General features: G+C 36.7%; 1 protein-coding gene across 5 annotated transcripts in view; it reads right to left on the reverse strand.

Moving 5' to 3' along the window:
* tpm2 (tropomyosin 2 (beta)) overlaps nucleotides 1-22,677 on the reverse strand; it is a 27,066-nt gene extending 4,389 nt beyond the window's left edge. Inside the window, exons 1-8 of one of the 5 annotated variants that reach the window (XM_088355508.1) lie at nucleotides 22,416-22,675; nucleotides 14,094-14,219; nucleotides 7,779-7,912; nucleotides 6,694-6,811; nucleotides 5,307-5,377; nucleotides 3,237-3,312; nucleotides 2,379-2,441; nucleotides 2,215-2,284 (exon numbers count right to left, since the gene is read on the reverse strand). In XM_088355508.1, the coding sequence (XP_088211634.1) occupies nucleotides 2,215-2,284; nucleotides 2,379-2,441; nucleotides 3,237-3,312; nucleotides 5,307-5,377; nucleotides 6,694-6,811; nucleotides 7,779-7,912; nucleotides 14,094-14,219; nucleotides 22,416-22,529 (772 nt within the window). In that variant the 5' untranslated portion in view covers nucleotides 22,530-22,675. Of the gene's footprint in view, nucleotides 1-2,214; nucleotides 2,285-2,378; nucleotides 2,442-3,236; nucleotides 3,313-4,317; nucleotides 4,394-5,306; nucleotides 5,378-6,693; nucleotides 6,812-7,778; nucleotides 7,913-11,996; nucleotides 12,166-14,093; nucleotides 14,220-22,415 lie in introns of those variants that run through there. The other 4 variants (XM_088355507.1, XM_088355506.1, XM_088355509.1 and 1 more) reach the window with 4 other exon arrangements.
* Between the last annotated feature and the right edge of the window lie 1,670 nt (nucleotides 22,678-24,347).

Genomic DNA, 24,347 nt, shown 5'->3' on the forward strand with positions numbered 1-24,347 from the left:
TAATCAACATAAATTCAAGTGCTTTAATAAACAATCAAATAAACATAGCACTGTTAACATCATTGTCACAATCGAGAATGTTGCTGTTCTTTTATTCCCACACCCTTTAGGGTGAATCAGCTTTTGAAACTTTTGTAACCTAGAAGATTTATTAAAAAGAAAGAGAACGGGGAGGGTTTTTAGACAGTGTGCAGTATTCGACCACTAAATGTAACTGTATTGATTTTAACATGCATTGACTTCCTTATTTTAATTGGTTAAACAGTATTTAAGAGAGTAGGTATTGGTAAGAAATACACAAATACATGAATACATGTTTAAATGTACAGTATGTAGTATTTCCAACGGTTAAATAAATGCTTTGGTCTGTAAAAAAGGTTTGTTCTTTGGTTTAAACGTATTATAGAGTATTTAATTGTGTAATAATTGTAAAAAAATATAAAGTTTCTACTTCACTGATTTTGCCTAGTGCAACAGAAACCAGGTGTTAAAAAGCCCAAGGAAGACTAAAACTAGAGACTAAAAGTGCCCAAAACACACCATTTCTGTAAAAAACATTTTACCTGTCTTTTGTAAAGATTTTGGGTACCAATAGCAGCAAGATGTTGGACAAACATGTCAGCACTCTCTAGGAGAGGCTAATGTTACGTAAAACAAATTTCATTTACTCTGCATTATCTAAATCAATATTATCTATTAGAGGGCAGTAAATAATAAACACTGTCACTTTAATCAACAAAAAATGTCATAGATCAATTGTGTGTCAAGTTGGGTTTACCGTTTGAGATTTATTATAAACGTAATTGTCCAGACTGATAAATTTTAGATTTTTTCTGGCTGTTTCACCAGCCCTAACAGAGTGAGTGCCTTATATTCTTACCCAGATCGCTATTCTTCTGATTGCATTCAGTAGAGCTAGATTTATGACACTGTCTTCCATCAGACCAGACCCGATCAGTAGTGCTTTATACGGCTATTGACAATAATTATGGTTCAAATATTAATTATAGAATCTGCTTTTGTATGTGATAGCCTGAAATAAATTTAAAGAAACAAAATTTTTGACTAATGTATATATCTACACACTGACTAAAACTGCTTCAAACCTTTATTGGAAAATAATCTCACAGACATCACGGTAAGGGATGCATATGCAAATTATCGGGTCGATACTTGTAGGCTAATGACAGCAAAATATTATGTTGGCAAAATTAGATGCAATATTTGGTCACTTGGCTTTAATATATATACTCAGATGACATTACTTTGAAGAAATAATTTAAGAATGTATGTTCTTTATTATAATATTTTGGGATCTTGTACGTAGTAGTACAAGTGCAACTTGGTAATGACTCCTTTCTACCTCTCCGTAATGTGGGCAAGGCAACATAGAGCTTGCCTGACGTTGTTTAGAGCTTGGCTCAGAATGCATATAACGCTTTTAAGATTGTATGGGTTTTCGAACCTTTGTAAGTACAGAGTTTTGTATTGTCCATAAAACAATTTCTTTTTTTGCCACACTCCAACATGTGTGTTTGTACACGATTCAAGATTGATTGCTCAGGTTCACTCCTTGATATGGATTGACAGCTGCAGAAAGTGTATGTACAAATTAAATGTTTTGTACTCCTTCAGCAAGTCTACCATTCGAGTACTAACCAGGCCCGACCCTGCTTAGCTTCCAGAGATCGAGGAATTCTACGGTGGTATATGGCTGTAAATCTATTTAGACCTCCAAAGCCGGAATTTGCCAAAGGTCATGCTTGCTTGGTGTATTTTTCTATCCATGAATCAGCATTCGGAAATGTATTTTGAATCATAATAGCTACTAATGCAAATCTAAAATAATGCTACTTGATTAGAATGAGTGATATATTTTTCTTAGCCAAGGCATGGGTGCCATTCAGTATTGGATCACTTGTATAATGTTTAGAAGTAATGTATTTTCACATAATCAACACACCCATGATAATATACACATGCGATTTCATTGATTATTAGGCTATAGTCTCTTTCAAAACTACTTTTTGGAGATAATATTACTGGTGCTGGATAATGTTATTGTGATTGTTAACAAATATAAAGACATAAAAAGAATGTTATGTTGTGTGTATTTTTCTTTTTCTAAATCACGCATTATGTAAAAAAAAAGTTTCAGGTTATTTAATATGAAGTAGTTAGTGACTGCATTATTTATAAAACATAACTCAATACCTTCCAAATCATCAATTGTCTTTTCCAACTTGGCCACAGATCGCTCGGCAAACTCGGCTCTGGTCTCAGCCTAAAACATCCGTCAATATTATTATTTATACATTTGCATTCAACATGATTCAAATGTAAAAAACATTACAAATATGAAAGAAAGATAATCTAACCTCTTTAAGTTTGTCAGTAAGAAGTTTTATTTCTTCTTCATATTTGTCCTCCTTCTGTGAGTACTAAAACCACAAAAATGAAAAATCATGAGTAAAGATCACAATGTATGGAGAAAGAGACATAAAAAAAATATTTAATCGAAAAGGGGATAACAGGAGTGATACTATATTGGGACATCTGCAGAAATAAAGTATAGCATGAATTTTTTTCTGCAAAAGGGAAATTAAAGGAAATCACATGATTACAAGTGAAATTCTTAAAAGGCAGACAACAAAAACAATTCTCATGAATTGGTCTTACAGATAATGTATGTTGATAAAAAAATAACCTTAAATTTGTCATCTTTGTTTATATTTTTTATATGTGAACTGCAAATGTTTTCAGTTCAGGGCCTAAATCAACCAACCTCACTTCATTGCAGTCTGGTTGAAACAGCCGTTTGATATTAGTTAATCCACCATCATCCGCAAGATGATTGATTGATTTATAAATAAATCAGATAGATAGATAGATAGATAGATAGATAGATAGATAGATAGATAGATAGATAGATAGATAGATAGATAGATAGATAGATAGATAGATAGATAGATAGATAGATAGATAGATAGATAGATAGATAGATAGATAGATAGATAGATAGATAGATAGATAGATGGCTATAGTAACAAATTCACACATTTTCAAGCACATCAACCGAAAATTCAAGCATTTTCCTGACCTTTGAAACTCATCATTGAAACGCCAGCATTTTCTAGAATTTTAAGTACCGTACGAACCCTGTTTTGTTAGCCGCCCTTAAAACGGATGTCTGGCGAGGGGTCTTTCATTACGTGAAATGAATGCACCATTTGTACCTTTTCAGCTTGAGCCTCCAGTGACTTCAAGTTGTTGGTGACATTTTTCAATTCTTCTTCAAGGTCACCAGATTTACTGAATAATGTTGATGAGAGAGGAGAAAAGGAGAGAGAAAAGAGTAATTGGAAAAAGAGGACAGTAAAGGAGAACAAAGACTTAAAAAACAAGTGAATACAGTATTTACTAGGCAGCGCACTGCCAATTTATATGCCTGCCTTGGTAAAGAACAGGCGTCAGGAACCTTTGGCAATCTGTTGACGGATGCATATTTCTAAATGGTGTTCCTAGGTTGGGTGGTCAGATCCCAATTTTAGTACATGCGAAGCCGAAGCAAAACTGAAATAACCTCTCATTCAATCCAGTAGATATAGGGCACATTCTCAACTACAGTTTACAGTCAGGGTGTCACACCAACATACCCTGTTTTGGCTGTGGGTTGCTAAGAAACCTTTTAAATAGGTCATTAAGCTATGTATGTTCACTGAGATACTTTATGATGAAAACCCACAGAAAAAACTGTAAAGACCCCAAAATGCCAGCAAACCACTCAAAGCAATTTGATTGAGTTCAGCGGTAGAGGTGGGTGGATCTCTGAACACAGCACTCCCTTCGCTCTCGCTCTGTGCGGTCAGCGCCAAAGGTAAATAGTATTCTGAGATATTTTTACAAAATAACTTTGCTTGAACATTGTTTTGAAACCATTATTAGGACAAGAATGAGTTGAAATGAGCTTCAACACAGTGACATAAAATGTTCTGAAGATTTAGCTTTTGTCTGCAGAGCGGTTATGGCAGTTTGGTTGAATTTTTTCTTAAAGGAAATGGTGTGGCTCGCTCAAAAAATAAATTCAAATATCGTTGCTTTTATGGCTCTTTGGGTCAAATAAGGTTCCTGACCCCTGGTATAAAAAGAGAACAGGATGAACAATGGTTGGTTTTGCGAAAAGAAAAAAAGAGTAAAACAAGTAAAATTGAAGCATGTAAGAGATGCCAGAATGAGTTTTGAGAATTTTTTACTAGCAGGTCATTAAACAGGTAATAGGTCAGAATGAACCCATGGAAGAGGCGGCAGAAAAAATACCTCTTCTTCTCCGCACATCATGGATTTCAAATTCTGGTCCATTAACACAAATTCCTGCTGTAGCTCCCTCACTCGCCTGTAGGGGTTAGTCCGTCGCCAGGTTGTTTGAACATCCCAATCAGGTGACAGTGGTATAGGAAGGCATGCATTACATATAAATGCAAGGCAAAGCACAAATAAACATATATGTCTCAAAGGTTAAAGACCAGTGGATAGACATGTGTTAATGACATAGATGAAATGACTATGAATTATCACAACATAGCAATAATACAAGAAAACGTGCAAGTCATTACATTTGATAATTGTCAAAGGGTCTGATAAGTTTATTCAGTTTTAATTATTGGACACCTGTAAAAGAGATTGTAAAGGACAGTGGTTGGCAACCACCAGGCCGTACAGAAGGAATAAAAGTTGCCAAAAAATAACATTGTTGTAAATGTATAATGCATTTGCTACAAATATTGAGCATTACAGGGGCCTTGCAGTGAGAGTATTTTCCTTGCTTCAGAGTGTTTTACCATCTTGTTATCTATTCAAGCCCATAGACCATTGGCCTGTTGAGACAAGATGCATTCCTATGTTGGTCTGTTTATTGGATCCCTTGTTTACGATGGTGTCCACTTGATATCTTAAACATCCCTCCCTGAACAACTCAGTGACTGAACTGTAATGAAAAAGAGGAGCTGCTAAAGTTTTAGCAAGATGAGGATCAAAACTTGGGCTGATTGCATCTCCTCATAAGCTGAAATTAATGTCTCTTGTCGCTGTGTTTTATTCAGAGATGCAAGGTGATAGATTTTTTTGGCAGAAATCATCATTGCAGCCTCTGTCAAGCTCTTTTGTTGCGTGTGCTTGAGTAAACTCTTCCTATTGCATTTTTTGGGGGTTTGGGGTTTCATATTTGGACTGTATTTCAAATGGTCGTTTTCTTACTTTCATCCTGTAATAAAAGAAAACTGTCTAATCTTTTTGCATGCAAAACTTACGCCTCAGCCACCTCAGCACGTTCTTCTGAACGCTCGAGATCGCCTTCAAGAATCACAAGTTTGCGTGCGACCTGGACACAGGTAAAGGAAGGGGTCAGTCAAATATGATTCCAAACTAAAAACAAAACCAACTTTAAAGGTCACCTTGTTATGCCAAACATTAATAATACGGTTTTAAATAGTTAAGTCCACTAAACTTTGAAAATTTGGAGGCCTGTCTCACTGAGATAAAAAACTTCTTGCGCCTCAACCCTGAAAGTACTGAAATGTTAATTATTGGTCCATCTAAATGCTGTGATTTGTTCTCAAACACTGCTCTGAACATTGACAAATTCAAAAATATCTCTCTCAGTCAAAAATCTAGGTCTCACATTTGACCCTGAGCTGTCCTTCCAATCACACGTTATATATCACTAGAACAACTTTAAAAAAAAATCTTTGCAACATTGCAAAAATTCACCCTACTGTATGCTATTCCAGTGTGATGTTGAGATTATTATTCATGCTTTTGTTACCTCCTGACTCGATTACTATAATGTACTACTCTCCGGTCTCCCAAAGTCAAGAGCCAGTAGCTGGTACAAAACACAGCAGCCAGTTTGATCACATTACCCAGATTTTACCTAACCTTCATTTACTCCCTGTCATGTTAAAATGTGATTTTAACGTCCTATTGGTAATATGCAAATTACAGTATGCATAGAATTACCCCCTCATATCTTTCAGATTTAATTTCCCCCTATGTTCCTGCTTGGAGCCTTTGCTTGAAAAATGCTGGTCTACCCGCGAGATTCAATCTGCAACCTCAGTAGAACTGTTTAAATCTAGGCTTAAAACACACTTTTATATATATAGTTTATGAATGTTGACAATGTCTGTGTATCGCAACATCCATTGCAGCGTGGTCATCATGGAAGGGGGATTACCTCATGTGCGGTCCTTTATCAAGGTTTCTTAATTTTTCTCATGCTGAGGTTTTGAGTTTTGTTTGCCCTTATGTAGGTTTTAGTTTAGGGGATGGTGTAATAATAGTAGTCTGTCAGCCCTTTCAGACTTTTTGCTCTTAAAGGCTGTACAAATAAAGCTGACTTGATTTGAAACTTGAGTCTCACAGTTATTTCAGATTGTAAACCAATGTACAATTTGATTCGAATTCAATTTCAAGGACACAACATACCGCAAATTAAAAGCTACATACTTAAATTTAAGAACAAAAGTCAATTTTAATTTTTTAAAAGACGATTTTAAGATTTTAATGATTTTAAGTTGTAGGCTGGTGCCAACCGCACAGGGAATTTTGGCACCGACACCTTTGGCTGTAAAACTCCAATACGGTGATCCAAAAACAATAAACAAGGGGCCACTCGGAAAGGCAATTTTGTCTTACCTCTTCATATTTGCGGTCAGCTTCTTCTGCAATATGTTTGGCCTCTTTTAGTTGCATCTCTTGGATCTCCATTTTCTCCTCATCTTTGCTTGCCCGGTTCTCTATTACTTTCATTCCTCTGAATGTCGATGATAGAAAATAAAACATGTGAAGTGTAAGGTTGTTAATTTACCAAATTTTTGCTTGATGTGGGCTTTGTATACCTTGTTCATGGCCAAATTCAAGCACTTTTCAAGCACTTTCAAGGCCAATTTATTAATTTCTACAGTAACTTTAAAGAAAGAAATCCAAAAGAATATTTTTTGTTGACTTTGGGGACTAAAATAAAGTTGCTATCTTGAGCTAGCACATACTTTGTGCGCTTTAAGCTGTTCCCATCTATTATTTACAATGGGCTGCCACTCTGCTTGTACAGTGCAAGCGCAGCTTCAATACATCACATTTATTTACAAACACGGAAAGGGCTCTAAAGGTGTTGGGTAATAATTGAGGGTCTGAAGCCCATCTCAGCGATCATCCGGCAGTGGGCAGGGGACACCCTGAACTGGTTGCCAGCCAGTCGCAGGGCACACAGGGACAGACAACCATTCACTCGCTCATTGAGACCTAGGGACAAATTGGACCGGCCAATTAACCTAACATGCACGTTTTTGGAATGTGGGAGGAAATCGGAGTGCCCGGAAGAAACCCACGCAAGCATGGGGAGAACATGCAACCTCCACACAGGAGGTTCGATCTCATGACTTCAGAACTATGCCACACATGCGCTACCCACTGCTCCACCGTGCTGCATGATATTACTAATGACTAAAAATTTGGTGCATAATGTTTTATTATTATTGCTTTGATATAATTAAAAAAAAACGTGCCAAAAGAGACGTTTTTACCACACTTTTTTAAAAAGACAATTCTTTATTTATTGAGTTGTGTGTGGAGTAAGACTGCCAAGAATCACGGCAATAGCAACAATTTCAAGCATTTTAGAGCACTTTTCCCGAAATGCTGACCATGAAAACACAACATTAAAATTCCGGCATTTTCAGAATTTCAAGCACCCATACCAACTCAGTGGATGGAATATTCACCTTTCACTCTCGTCAGCTGCTTTTTCAGCTTCCTCTAGCTTCTGGAGAGCAGTTGCCAGTCTTTCCTGCGCTCGGTCCAACTCCTCTTCTACCAGTTGAATACGTCTGTTAAGAGATGCAACGTCTGCTTCAGCCTGTCAATACACCACATACAAAGAGAGTTTTTAATTGACATAATTATTTCCAAATTTTGTACACATTCAACATAAGGAGATAAGACATCAATGGATTTTGAACTTTTAAAGAGAACAGGGAAGGAGCCCAAGACTCAGATAATACATTCAACAGTTCTAAAGGCCCTCCTTTGAGACCTTTCAGCAACATGATTGGCCGATAGTGACAATGATGTAGAAACTGCATAACAGTCAAAACTCAGAACAACATTGAGGTATAATAGTCCTGTGCAAGTTATTTTGCAGGTGTCCAATATTAAAAACAGAAAAAGGTATCACTATGACATGAAAAAGTAGTTTTCTTTACATTGATTAATGTATTTAATTAACTGTATAATCACATCACTAAACTATTCTTAAAATCAGTACTTCATAACTTTAGTAAGAGTGTGTGTACATCCATTTTGATCTGCTTGTGAAATGGGAAAATTGTTTAATGACCATATGATATAATCTATATTTATTGTCGGCAGATTTAAAAAAAAAATGAGCATCTTATATTTCTTTCTCTTATCGAATTGTAGGATTTTTAAAAAAACAGTATTTTACTAGGGATGTTTAATAGCACATTTTTCAGACCTATACCGAAATGATACAAAAATATTGAGAAGCCAAATACGGTAAAATTCCTTTCTCTCAGCAAAGATAATATTACATATTTTAAAGAAATACATTTAAATCACCAAATAATATTTATTTTTTAATAAGATTGCATTTAATCAGTAGCAATTTAGCATTGCTGTTATTTTAGGTTTCTGATCCTTAAAAGGACACTGTGTAATTTATGATCACTAGATCTCGCTGTATTGTTTAGTGTAACCAAAAATGAGCTTGACAAAGCACATTTAAGAATACGCAAATGGACTAAATCCAGATTTTTTCTTCTTTTTTTTTGCCCAGCCTTCCACAAACCTTTGGGTTTTGGGGGAAACCCATGGCAATAAGATGGTGGACAATCTGTCCTGTCTACTAAACCTGGACCAAATAAATGACTCATAGTTGCCTTTATCCTAGCGTCTGCATTGTGCTTCCGCGCCACCCAGAGCAGGCCCTTGACTGTGCGTGCAAGTCTTAGACACGCTTGAAAAAGGGGTGGGCATATCGATCCAAATATCGGTACTGTGCAAATTCTTGGTTCGGCACTATACTAGTATCCTGGTATCAAAACTTCACTCCCTTACCAACTTCCTTTTAAGTGCCGCTACTCTCTCTCTACGACTCAGCGCCCTCGGCCACTCTCTAAGTTTATGCCTGAGTCTAGACTCACAGTACTTGTATCACCTTTCCCTACCTGGCCTGCTGCTGTCTCCTGCCAGCCAGGCAAAAAAGAGGGCCAGACCTATGCGCCCACTTCTACCAGAAACTAAAATTGACAAAGGCAAACAATTTCAGAAAAGGATAATGGTGTCATTTGTGTAATAAACGGGTCTGCTACTGTGGCAACATGACAAATTGACAGTAAAAAGAGAACAATGAGCTTTAACAAAAATGTAAAGATGTTACTGTTCCCGATCAATATCCTGTAAATTTGTTGTTACTATGGCAACAGAGCCAATGAGAAACATCTGACATCTTAGTTGCATGTCTGACTAATTTCAAGATATTGAGAGCAATTTTAGTTCTATAGTTGACAAAATTATACAGTATTTGTATTTTTGTACATTCCTGCTTTTTGGTTTGACTCTCTTGACGTTTGCAATGAAGTTTTTTAACAAAAAAAAATAAAAAATTGAGTGCCGCAAATTTTGTGCTGTGTTTATTGTAATTATAAACTGACTCAAGGGGGAAGAGTGAATTTGTTTCATAATCATGACATTTCCAAGCGAAAAGTGCCACTATTGGATTGTATTGATTGATACTAACCTCTTGTGGTGTATTGATACATAAATTCCAGGTATCTCAAATAGACCCCTTTTTTATCTTTTGGGGGGTTTTGGTTGGTGTCGGAACTGTATTTGACAGTCAGTTTTTTACTTTCATAATTTTCATGCTACACGAACCGAAAACCACGAGGACACGCGTGACATCACTCTCCACCCCCTTGCCCTCTTCTCTTCCCCCTTTCCAGCTTCCTAATGTGTTGCGAGTCCCGACACACTCTGATAAAAGCAGATAGGCACACAAGGATTTACCGGTAAGATCGAGCCTAAAAAATTCCGCACAGGGGAGAGAAAGAGAGAGGGCAAGAGAGAGACAGTGAACCCCGAACGGCTCAACTTTTTGATTGACATTTTAAACCCGAACCCAGGTCAGGATGAGTTGGGGCCAGGGCCCAAGATCTTACTTCTAGAGGGAATTGAGTTTATTGGCGAGTTGCTCTAGGATTTTGCGATATCCTATCTATCTCTCTATCTATCTACCCTGGTCATATCCCTCGAGAGGGGTGACTGACAGCAAGACAAACATATACAAAAACAAAAACAGTTAAAAAACAGAAAAAGTAGCAAAAACACACACAAAAAAATGACCATGGCCAACCCAAATGCCCAAACACCCAAACAAGTGAAGCACCTCAGCACCCAAGTAGGTCATGCTTTCGTCTCTCCAGATGAAACGGGACACGAGAAAGTGGCCATGTAACTCGGGTCAGGGTGACACATCACCCTCTTCTGTTCAACAACAGGGCCCGACAGCCTTCCTTGGTTTTCTCCTGCCGCCTCATACAGGTGGCCTGCCCATCCCTTGGAACACGTCTAAACATCCCACTATCCTTTTTCAACACCTTTCCACTCATTCCTATCACCACTATATTTAGACCTCTCTGCAGTGCACTCTAACACCACCCATCCACGTCAATCACGGCCTTCCTCTTGGTCTCCTTCCATTTACTCCTGCTCTGTAGATCCTCTTCAACATTCGCTCCTCATCCATCCTCTCCATGTGTCCAAACCAATCGCGTACTCTCTTATTCACAAACTTGCTCAATTCCACTACTACTCCAGTTCTGTCTCACAATTTCATTTCTCAATCTATCCAATCTCGTCACTCCTAACATACTGCTCAAACACATTTAATTTCCCATATTTTGCGATATCCAGTGGGCATATTAAAAACTGCAGGCCATTGACTCATTTTACTCTTGTGCTTCTCTTTAAAAAAAAAAATAATTCGGGCCGCATACAGTACAATTATTTGGTGGGCCATGCGTTTGACACATGTGCTCTATATCAACCGGAATTATTTGATCAGGATTTCTGGAATGTTTACCCTATATTATAGTTATTTTGTATCTTATTTTTAATTTTATTGTTTGTTCATGTAACATCCATTTTAGTATTGTCATCCTGGAAGGGGGATTACTTCATGTGCGGTCCCTTCTCAAGGTTTCTTCATCTTTCTCGTGCAGAGGAATGTGTTTTTCCAGGGGATAATGTAATAATAGTCTGTAGTCTGTAACAGTCTGTGATCTGTGCAGCCCTTTAAGACTTCTTGTGATTAAGGGCTATACAAATAAACAGAACATTACTTGACTTAATACAGAAATCATTAAACCTTTAACCTTTTAAGGACACCCGAAACAATGTGAAAGAAAAAATAAAATAAAAATGAAAAACAGAAAAAATAAAACAATTAAAAATCAAATTAAAAAAGAAAATGGAAAAAAGGCGATAAAGGAAAAAGCAAGTCAGGGAGAAAAGAATAAAACATGAGAAATGGAAAAAAAAGTCAGAAAAACATATAAAGACGAAAGGAAAAAAATAAAAAGGGCAACAACAAAAAAGACCGTTTTTATTTTGTTTGAGGGGTTCACTTAGCAACAAAGATGACTGACAAATATGTAAGCTCGCTGTGGGTGATCCTCATTTTATGTTGAATAAATACAAACAAACTGTCTGAGTACACACAACTACAGTTGGATGGACTTGCCCTATTAAGGTGGCAAAAAGTAGCTCTCAGCTTGAAAAAGGTTGGAGACCCCTGGTCAATACGTATGTCTGTTGTTCAGCCTGGCAAACATTTATCTCGGTTACCTTTGAGCACAACTTCAACGTAACGAGAACTATGCGGTCATTTTAGGACAATTTTGATGACATATGGTGATTACCGCCTCTCTCCCTTGTCTTTCAAAATCAGCTTCTTGTTGCAGTAATTCGACTCGGTCTTGTGCCTCAAAAGCGACATGTTGCAGCATTTGAATCTTCCTTCGCACCGCATCTATTGACTCTATAGTCGCCATAGTGTTTGGAATTAGCGCTGCCTTCATCACCATGACAACATTGTCACGTGCACCAGTGGGAACAACTAGATTAAGTAACGGTGTTATTTTTTCTGTGACAAGGTGATCCAACTCATTATTTTTGCTCTGGCATTACAACGCTCCTAATCGTTCCTGAAGGCCAAAAGAGGTGCTTGCCTTTGAATACATTAAGTTAAGTAAGCCATAACATTCAACGTCATACATTAGGGAAAACACTGCGCATGCTCAGTAAACTCACTTTATGTTGTTTTACAGTTGAAGTTTTTTGTCAACAAAAAAATAAATTATTACGTTTCCATTCATTTCAATGGGAAAGTGTGTATCTATTTACAACCGTTTCATTATACATCCTCACTGCTGGAACTAATTAAATTTTTAAACAGCGGTACACATGTATTTTTGTTGCTCCTCAAGCGTAGGATAAATCTGTTAGTGGTGAGGTGCAATAAATATTGAAAGGTGCTATAAAATTACCTTTCTGTTCTTCACCATTTAACTGACTTGAATAATGTCCAGAAAATGTCTTATTTTTTGAGAAACAACTACTACTTAAAGTAACAGAAATAGTTACTTTCACTGGTAACTAGTTACTCTGAATATAGCAGGGGTGTTAGACTCATTTTAGCCAGAGGCCACATGCTAAGAAAAAAATATTAAATAGAAAGAAAGAGAAGGAGAGAGAAATAGGCAGAAGAAAAGAGAGAGATAAAAGAGAAAGAGAACAAGTGATACGGAGAACTAATGAGAGAAATAAGTGAAAAGGAGAGAGGGAGAGCACAATTGAGAAAGAGAAAGGGAGAAAAAAGTGAGAGAGAGACAAAAAGAGAGAAATTGAGAAAAAGAACAAGAGCAAGAGGGAGGGAGGAAGAGAGAGAGAGGGAAAGAGACAAAAAGAGGAAAATAGAAAAAAGAGATTGTGAGAAAAAAGGGAGGGAAAAAGAGAGAGAGAAATAAAGCAAAAAGGAGACAAAAATAGAGTAAGAAAGAGAGAGAACGAGAGAGTGACTAATCGAAAAGACGGATAAAGAGATAGTGAAAAAGAAGAGAGATAAAGAAAGACAGGCATAGAAAGAAAGAGAGAGAGAGAAAGAAAAAGTGAGTTTTTTTTAGAAAAAGAGGAAGAAAGAGTGCGAGTAGGAGATAAAACATCAGAGAAAGAGAGCAAGGGAAAGAAAAAAAGAGAAAAGGGGAGAGAAGGAGAGAAGAGAAAAAGTGAGAAAAAAGAAAGTGATGGGGGAAAAATAGAGAAAAAAAGAGAGAGTAATACATTTAAAAGAAGGAGAAAGATATGGTAAAAAAGAAGAGAGCGAAAGAAAGAGGGACATAGAGAGAAAAGGAGAGTGAGAAAAAGAGATTGTGACTTTTTTTATAAAAAAAGAGAGAGAAAGAAAACAAGGGAGAGAGAAATAGAGAAAGAGGGAGGGAGAGAAAAAGAGAGGGAGAGAGAGAAACAAAGAGGGAGAGAGAGAAAAATTGAGGGAGAGAGAGAAAAAGAGCAAGAGAGAGCGAGAGAAAACGAGTGCAAGAGAGCGAGAGAAAAAGAGAGCACGAGAGGGTGAGAGAAAAAGAGAGCACAAGAGAGAGAGAGAGAGAGAGAGAGAGAGAGAGAGAGAGCGAGAGAGAGAGAGAGAGAGAGAGTGAGAAATACAGCCCTAGTTGTTTTGCGAGTTGCACCTGACTTGGCTACATCAAGCGGGCATATTTCAAACTGCAGCTCACTTTTCTCTTGTGCTTCTATCTGCAACGTTTCGCAGGCCAAATTACAACCCTTGGCGGGCCTAGTCCGGCCTGCGGGCCTGATGTTTGACACCTGTGAACTATGGAGTAATTCAGAAACTAAATCAGTTACCTTTTGGAAGTGAGTAACTATAACTAATGTCTTTCTTAAAGTAAGGTGCTTAACACTGGCAATTGGGTCGAGCAATCTTCTCAGTCTGCACTTACTTCCGCTGCCTTCTTCTCGGCCTGTTCTAATTTTTCTTGAGCGTCCTTCAACGATTCGGAATATTTGTCGAGTTCATCTTCCACTCCTTTCAGCTTCTTCTGCAGGCCGAGGAGCTCCTCTTCCAGCTGAAGAACAAAAAGCAGCATTCGAGGAGCATGAGAACAATTTCAATCGATACTTTTCAAATATTTTACCTGTGTGTATGTGATGCCCTGAAACTATTGGGTTTATGGTCGGCGGCGTTTTTAGGTTCAGAGCTATAGGGGTGCTCAGCACCCAAAGCAGGGGTGGGAAAACTATAGCTCGCAGGCCACAATCAAATGAACGAAACCATTTTAAGGCAGTTTTTGTTTCGGTTTTTGTTTTGTTTGACTTTTTTATATATCTTAGATAGCATTTATCTTTATACTTGAGCCCATTCTTTCCTTTATTTAGGATTTTTTTTTTAAATAATGTAATATTGGGGGGTTGAATTTGGGGGTGCATGAGTCCCTTCTCTCAAACCCAACCAATGTGTGGCAACACCTGTTGTTGGGAGTCATTTGGTGACCAAACCCCCCAATTCCAACCCCTAATGCCGAGCGCCAAGCAGGGAGGCAACGTATATCTGTTCGTATTTGTCAACTGATATGTTTTCCCCGTATTTTTGTACGTTTTTTGATTATTTCAAGTTATATACAACATAAAACAAATCTTTCACGGGTCCATTCCATTTAAAAATAATTGAAAATAGTAATGTGATTACTTTATTAATTTAGTTGTTATAAATGCAATTAAGCTCATAAATATGTTTGAATGAAGTATTTACTTGATGTATTCATAGGATGTCTCAATTCATTCTTTCATATCAGTACTTTTCCAGCGATAGTCTTCCGATGAGGCAGCCTTTATCTCAAAATATAACCTTTAAAATCTAGCTGAGTCTAGTTTTGACAAAGGTTTCTTGTGATGTGAATTCCTTTCTTTGCCTGTTTAGGGTTCATTTCCCTTTTGTCAAATAAACGCCCTTTTACTACAAAATACTACAAACATTATAGTATTAAATTACTAAAAAAATACTACTAGAGTAAAACTGGACAAATACTGCAGAAATAATGTAATAATCTGACTACAGAAATACTACAAAAATACAAACGATATATATATATATATATATATATATATATATATAACTACAGTAATACTACAGAACTAAACATCAAATTGTGAGCGTTTTGAAATCAATTTGATGTAACTAATCAATTTAAAAAGAAATATAACGAAATATAACATGTAGAAGTCTGCATGTATATTCATTCATCAATAAAAATGATTGGATAGGTCTCCAGGATCGGCCCCTCGGATACATCTTTTTTAACGCAATGCTACCCTTGACTCCAAATAGTGGCCCTGATCTAGTATAGTGTTTTTTTTTAAATATTGTTGTAATTTCAACGTTGGCCACTGGGAAGCAGCAGACTATTTGAAATTAAAAGATGACTTGGTTGGCATCAGAAGAATGTCCGCACGACAAATGTGCTTTCCATTTGTCTCTAGTGGCTCCTTTTAACCCTGTATATATACTGGACTGTCTCAGAAAATTAGAATATTGTGATAAAGTTCTTTATTTTCTGTAATGCAATTAAAAAAACAAAAATGTCATACATTCTGGATTCATTACACATCAACTGAACTATTTCAAGCCTTTTATTATTTGAATATTGCTGATTTTGGCTTACAGCTGAAAAAAACTCAAAAATCCTATCTCAAAATATTAGAATACTTCCTCAGACCAAGTAAAAAAAAAATTTTATAACAGCAAAACTAAATCAAACATTTGAAAATGTCCATTGATGCACTCAGTACTTGGTTGGGAATCCTTTTGCACGGATTACTGCATCAATCCGGCGTGGCATGGAGGCAATCAGCCTGTGGCATCGCTGAGGTGTTATTAATGCCCAGGATGCTTCGATAGCGGCCTTCAGCTCATTTGCATTTGTAGGTCTGGTCTCTTTCATCTTCTTCTTAACTATACCCCACAAATTCTCGATGGGGTTCAGGTCAGGGGAATTAGCAGGCCAATCAAGGACAGTGATGCCATGGTCAGTGCACCAGTTACTGGTGGTTTTGGCACTGTGGGCAGGTGCCAGATCATGCTGGAAAATGAAATCTCATCTCCATAGAGCTTTTCAGCAGATGGAAGCATGTAGTGCTCTAAAATCTCTTGGTACACAGTTGCATTTACTCTGGACTTGATGAAACACAGTGGACCAACACCAGCAGCTGACATGGCTCCCCAAACCATTGCTGACTGTGGGAACTTCACACTGGATTTCAAGCAACTTGGATTTTGCTCTTCTCCAGCCTTTCTCCAGACTCTGGCGCCTTGACTTCCAAATGAAATGCAAAACTTGCTTTCGTCTGAAAAGAGGACTTTGGACCACTCTGCAACTGTCCAGTGCTTCTTCTCCATAGCCCAAGTCAGACGCTTCTTCCGTTGTCTTGAGTTCACAAGTGGCTTGACCATGGGAATACGGCTATTGTAGCCCATTTCCCGGACACATCTGTGAACTGTGGCTTTTGATACCTGGACTCCAGCTTCAGCCCACTGTCTTTGAAGCTCCCTCAAATTCTGGAAGCGGCTCTTCTTCACAATTTTGTTAAGGCTGCGGTCATCTCTCTTGGTTGTGCAGCGTTTCCGGCCACATTTTTCCCTTCCAACAGACTTTTTGTGGATATGCTTTGAAACTGCACTCTGTGAACAGCCTGCTCTTTGAGAAATTTCTTTTTGTGTCTTACCCTCCTGATGGAGGGTATCAATGATGGTCCTCTGGATAGCAGTCAGATCAGCAGTGATTTAGTTTACTGAACCAAGCTGAGTGTTTTTAAGGCTCAGGAAACCCTCGCAAGGTGTTTCGAGTTAATTAGATGATTCAGGTGATTAGTTGAATAGCCTACTTGTATACTTTTTCATGATATTCTAATATTTTGAGATAGGATTTTTGAGTTTTCTTAAGCTGTAAGCCAAATTCAGCAATATTAAAATAATAAAAGGCTTGAAATAGTTCAGTTGATGTGTAATGAATCCAGAATGTATGACATTTTTGTTTTTTTAATTGCATTACAGAAAATAAAGAACTTTATCACAATATTCTAATTTTCTGAGACAGTCCAGTATATATATATATATATATATATATATATATATATATATATATATATATATATATATATATATATATATATATATATATATATATATATATATATATATATATATATATATATATATATATATATATATATATATAACAGGTATAATAATAACTTTTGATTTATTAAAATTCCTGCTGAAATATGTGTATAATTTTTGGTTAAGTGTCCTGCGGGGATGAGTCCAACAGTGTCACCTGCTGGTATGAGGTGGGGTCTCGTTTTGGCTTCTGACATGTGACCAGGAGGCGGGGTTTGTTGGCAGTTTTCAGAGGGAACTGCTATTGACTGGTAAGACACATCTTTTGGTGCTCACAAAAGAAGTTAATTTTAAACATTATAACCACAGATGACAAATCTCTCAACATCACAGTAATGTGATTGATGTTGTCAAACTGATTTATTTTCGTTTTGTTTCTGTTTTACTAAAATATTAATTCCCCTTGTAGAGATCAAAGCCAGCAGAAAAGCTAATGTTGTGACTCATTCATTTGCAGGTAAATTGTACCCATTTTTTTTTATTTCTATTTTCTCATATACATTAAAAAGGATGATGTTGGTTAGAATTCAGACCAAAGAAAAATATGTTGAATTCATTGTAAACGTTAAAAATCTACTATACGGTCTCCTGTTAAAAGTATCTTCTTGAAATTGATGTAAAATGTATTGTGATATTCTAAAATGTATTTTATGTAAATTGAAAAGAAAGCTCTTTGATATGCTTTATTGGGCAGTTTTCAGAGGGAACTGCTACTGAGATCAAAGCCAGCAGAAAAGCTAAGGTTGTGACTCATTCATTTGCAGAAACTGTAATAATAAAAACCTCATCATCCAGTCCAGCGTGAATGTGGATCTTTGGTGGGACGAGTACACCGCGGTTACACACATCAGGTGTTCCACACACATATATAAATATACACAGATATAAATATACACACATATAAATACACACACACACACACACACACACACAAATACACACACACACACACACACACACACACACACATACATACATATATATATATATATATATATATATATATATATATATATGTAGAATTATATGAGGAGAGAAAAAAGAGTGGTGAAAAAAAAGAGTATTTCTTTGTAGTATTTATGTGTTAATATTTTTGTATTATATCACTGTACTATTGAGGATGACTTCAACTTCAGAAGAGTTTTCAGCTGGAAGCATACTGTAACTTACTAGCAAGCAACAAACATTTCTGGGTTTTCAGTGTTAATGTGCTTGAATAAAAATGTAAAGTTTGATCTTTTTTCTTTTCTTCATTTTTTATCTGTCTTTTGATTCCCTTTGTAATTGATTTTTTGTCTGATTCTTTCTTTTTTTTCTTCATTTTTGTCTTTTTTTCTTTTCTAAGCTGTCACGCCTCCCCGCACAGTTTGCATGTTCTTCCCATGCTTGCATAGGTTTCCTCTGGGCACTCTGGTTTCTGAAAACATGCAAGTCAGGTTAATTGGCCGGTCCAAATCGTCAATAGGTGTGTATGAGCGTGTGAATTGTTGTGTGACTCCGTGTATGGATGGTTGGATGTTATTTTATTATATTGTTTCCTATTTATTTTGGTTGCACATCAAATGTAGGATTGATCTGTTGCTGGCGAGGTGCAATAAATATTACAAAGTTCTATAACACATCTACCCTTCTCTTTTTCTCTATTCAACTGACTCGAATGCTGTTCAGAAACGTCTTTTTAAAGTAACGAAAATAGTTACTTTCCTTGGTAACTGGTTACTTTTACTATACTATAACTAATTACTTTTTAATGCAAAGTGCCCAACACTGGTTGCGAAGAAAATACTTGAAGTACAGTAGGTTGTGTCTATCCATCCATCCATCCATTATCTGTACCGCTTATCCTCAGTAGAGTTCCCAGCTATCTTCCGGCAGTGGGCAAGGGACACCCTAAACTGGTTGCCAGCCAGTCGCAAGGCACACAGGGACAGACAATTCGCTCGCTCATTCGCACCTAGGGACAATTTGAACCGGCCTATTAACCTGACATGCATGCTATTGGAATGTGGGAGGAAACTATAGTGCCTGGAGAAAACACACACAAGCACGGGGAGAACATGCAAACCCCACACAGGAGGTTCGATCTCATGACCTCAGAACTGTGCCTCACACGTGGTAACCACTGCGCCGCAGTGCTGCCCAGGTTATGTCTACTCACTTTATATTATTTTCGCTGAGAGTTTTATTTTATTTTATTGCTTTACTGTTTATTTTTGTTGCACTTCAAGTGTAGGATAAATCTATTGCTGGAAAGGTGCAATAAATGATGCAAGGTTCCATGACACAATTCCCCATCTGTTCTTATCTTTGCAACCGACTCGAATACAACTCAGAAAATTTCTTTGACAAACAACTTTTAAACAGATGGTAAAAGTTACTTTCCCTGGTGACTAACTAGTAACTTTTAAGACCGAGTAGTTCAGTTGCTAACTCAATTACTTTTTGGAAGAAGTAGTGAGTAACAATAACTATTTACTATTTTTAAGTAACATGCCTAACACCGTGTACAGTAAATGTTCTGCTCTTGTTTCCAAAACATTCGTCAACTATTTGAAGACATGAAATGGTAGATTGTGAAAATGTGCTGGCAAAGAGCCAAACTCGGTTAGTAAAGTAAACCAGAATGGACTGCAGCCAGGCAGGATTAGCTTTGAAATGGAGGGACAGACACAAATAGGCTTGCCTTATTTGACCAAGGATTGTTTGCTATTGTAATTGCTAAGATTAGGGATCCCCTGATGACAATGTCTATGTGAAATGTTCAATGCATGAATTGTGGATGTCTATTTATGGCTCAGTATACAGTGCTTTGTATTACACATGGCAGCCAACAATGGAAAAACTTAACTTATAATACGACAACATCTTATATTAATAAAGTGCTGCTTCGCGAATCTTCATCTTGCATTGTGTTCTGTATTCTGATTGGCAAAACAGACGAAGATCTTTTCTATCCCTGGCGTGTTTTCAAAAATGTTTGAAAATGGAAAAATATATGATTTCTGCAGGACAGAACCGAAAGGTAAATGCATGTTTTCATAACTTATACATGATGGCGACAAAGTATCATGTGAAATAAATTTCATCGTGTCCAATAGAGTTTTGCAATAAAGAGGCATGATCATTTTTAAAATTACAATTTGGCAATACCGAGGTTACTTTTGAAAATAAAAGTGTAGCACTTTTATTGTTAAGCAAATAGTTAAGACTATAATATGGGTTTATTCTTTGGTATTTGTATTTTTATTGCAGTGTGTATTCTGTGTAGCACTATCTAGATACTCTATATAACACGCTACATTGGGTATTATCACATCACATTGGGTATTTGTGTATTGTATTCTTTTTGCTTTATAATTGTTTTGTTCTCCAGCGCAGGGATGCTGCTGGAAGTGTGAATTTCCCTGCGGGGATGAATAAAGTATCTATCTATTTATCCATCTATCTATCTAATATATAGTAGAGAATAGATAAATGAGTTTGACACCCCTGTAATAAATAATCTACCTTGCTGTGAGTAAATTGTTTGTGTTGTGTTCGTAAGGCTATAAGGCGAATGCAATGATTACAGTTCTGCAATAAAGAAGCATGGTTATTTTTTAAATTACAATTCGACAATACAGAATTATTTGTAAAAAACAAGGTTTAAAAGTATAGTACTTTTTTATTCAACAAATACTTAAGCCTGTAAAATTGCTCTATTCTTTGGTTTCAATGTATAATAGAGAATGTATTGAATAAATAAATAAAGGTTTCTTCTTGGTGGGTTTAAATATTGCAGGACCTTTTTGGAACAGTACTCCTGCAAAAAAAGAATCATAATTTAATTGTGAGCCTACAAAAAGACCCACAGCCTTCAGCTATGATGCACAGTTTTGGCCGTTAAAAGATAGGAAAAAAGTAAGAATGTGGACCCCAAGCTAAATGAGTTTGACACCTAATAGTCTGTCTTGCTGTGAGTCAATAGGCGCCGTGTTGCGTTTGTAAGGTTATTGTCTTCAATAAAGGGAATTGTAATCATAAATATGGAAAGCAATTGGCTGAGGTTTACATGTAATCATCTTCTTTTTTTTTTACTTCCTGGACCTGAATTTTAAAGCCACTAGGATTTGTTTTAAGCAGGATGTAAAAACACAATACATTAAGGGGTTCAACAACTAATCAATAAAATCTATTCAAATCTATTATTAAAAGCTCTGGAAAATAATTACATCGTTAATTTGTTGTATCACATGATTTATGTAAGTAGGTTAATTCAATGCAAATTGAGTGCACAAAGTTCTGCTGTGACACTGAGAGTTCTTGCACCACTTTAGTTGGGCAGAGGATGCCAAGACCGTTATAGAAGAAATTATTTTCCTTTTTTTTTTTTAAATCTTTTTTTAAGTGAACATTTCATCATTGGAAAGAAAATTGGCATGTCGTTTTCAACTTTCAGTATTTGACTGTTTCATTTCGAAGGGAACGGAAAGCGTGCAGAAGTACAGAGAAAAGAAATCTGAAAATAAGTACATAGAAACAATAAAGTAAAAAGAAAAGTAATGATAATAACATGATTAACTCTTACTAAGGAGCAGATTCCAAAGCATAGTATAGATTTTTTTTCATATTGGGAATGTCTATAATATTCAAAGATTTAACCCCAAAAAACACATTTTTTGACAATATTCTGAAAAGTGGGTTTACATTTTTGATGTATTTTGTGAATAAAAAATGGTATACACATAAAATGAAATGCACTGCTTTATCTTTTTTGTTTTGTATGCTAAGTCCAAATATAATATGCTCTTTGGAAAAGAGTATCTTACATATTTGCAGGCGCATTGCATACATTTCTTTTTTTTTTTTTTTATTGTCAATTTAATTGACAAACATTTGGATTTTCTTTCGTGTTTTATGTTCTAGATTAGAATATTCTGTTGTTTTGTGCATTATTTTTCTATCTGTCTAAATCTTCAATATTTGAACAATGAGGAGAAAATAAACAATATATCGTTTCATCAAAAATAAGATTCTACCGATTCATCGATTAAGACAATAGTTGTTAATTTGCGGCCCTCATTAAAACAGAGTGAGTGAGGAGCATCACCTGTTTACATTTATCCTCTGCTCCTTTCTTGTCTCCTTCGGCCTGTTCCGCCCGGTCTATGGCATTCTCCTTGTCCAGCTTCAGCATCTGCATTTTCTTCTTGATGGCCTCCATGTTTCCTCCGTTTGCGTGACACGATCAGTGGAAGAGAAACGGGTTCGGGGTTCTGCGTTGGGAACGAGGGTGGAAGGGAGAGCCTGCGAGGTGGAAATCTTGAGGATGAAAGAGCAACTGACGGGGCCCCCCGCACTTTTTTCCCCCACTGGTGGTTCTTGCCCATATTTAGCCAGTGACAGATGTCCATTCTATGCGAGTGACGCTCGATACTGTCTGGTCTTTCTGAGGCCACGCGATTCAGGGTGTTCCAAAAGTACTGGGCACATTTGAAGTCCCCTTATTTCCATAACCATGAAGGGTGGTAAGATGAAAGTTGAGCCATTTCAAAGCTAAATAGTCAAGTCAGGTCCTGTTTATCTGTATAGCCCTTAATCACAAAGAGTCTCAAAGGGCTGCACAGATCAAAGACTATTACAAACTATTATTACAGACTATTAATGATACACGTATTATCAACATAAAGTATAGGTTATTCATATGCTATAAAGTAGAAGTGTGTTATAAGCTTGGTTTTAAACATTTGCACTGAGGTTGCAGATCGAATCTCAGGGGGAAGAGCATTCCACAGCACCGGGGCCCGGATGGAGAATGCTCGCGAACCTGCGGATCTCTTCTCGGCTCTTGGGATCACTAGTAGACCAGCGTTTTCAGAGCGAAGGCTCCGTCCCGGGACATAGGGGGAAATTAAATCAGAAAGATATGAGGGAGCAAGTCCATGTATTTTTTTGTATAATACCAACAGAACCTTAAAATCACATCTTACTAACAGGGAGCCAATGCAGGTTACCTAAAATCGGGGTAATGTGATTAAACTTAGTTGTCTTAGTTCAATGCCTCGCTGGAGCATTTTGTACCAGCTGAAGGCTCTTGATTTTGGACTTCTTTCCATGATTAAAAACACATTTTCAATTTTCTTATGTATTTAAATATTAAAGTTTTAGACGGATAGAGAAATCTAAAATACATACAGATGTATGCTATACACCTGCAAATGTGTACCCTAAGATCATATTACATTTAGACTTATCATACAAAACAAAAACGAGAAAAGAGCAATAAATCGAATGTTATGTGTAGCAACATTTTTATTTGCCAAAAAATAGCAAAAATGTATCCCTACTTTTCCAACGGTTGGCAACCAGTTAAATGATAAATCTTTGAATATGATGAACAAATGTGAATGGCAACTGGTAAACGATATGCATTTCAATTCAGTGATGACCTCCCAAACCGCTTGACAATTTGCTTCAAACATGCCCATTTACACACACTCACTCACACACACTGATAGCCAGAGGCAGCCATGCAGGGCACCTCCCTGCCAGCAAGGGATCAGTGTCTTGCCCAAGGACAACTCGACATCTAGAGAATCGAAACGGCAACCTCATCGTTCCAAGACGAGCGCTCTGCTTCATTAATATTTTTCTTTTTACATCATATATTTTAGTTTTTATTTTTTCATATTATTTTAATCTGTATTTCTGAGGCACTTTCTGCTACCTTAAAAATTATTATCTTTGTAGTCTTGACTGTTTCATACCAATTTTTTAAATCATGCAATGTTCACTAAAAAAGGACTTTGTAAATGTAAGATACTTTTATAAAAACGGTCTTAATGCACTCTCTACCAGATTAAAGGGGTACTACAACCCTGCAACTTCACATCAAGATCCGATGCACTTATTTGCCTAGTGGCTCATAAAACGCGCAAATCAATGAGGTAATTAGTTGCCAACACCTTTTTAATGTTTTTATTGATTTGTTGTTGCAGCCCCGTGGAGAACCCACATGGACATGGGAAGAATGATCCCAATC

This window comes from Urocampus carinirostris, chromosome 16, assembly GCF_059441175.1.
Source record: "Urocampus carinirostris isolate Australia breed hairy pipefish chromosome 16, RoL_Ucar_1.0, whole genome shotgun sequence".
Classification (NCBI taxonomy): Eukaryota; Metazoa; Chordata; class Actinopteri; order Syngnathiformes; family Syngnathidae; genus Urocampus; species Urocampus carinirostris.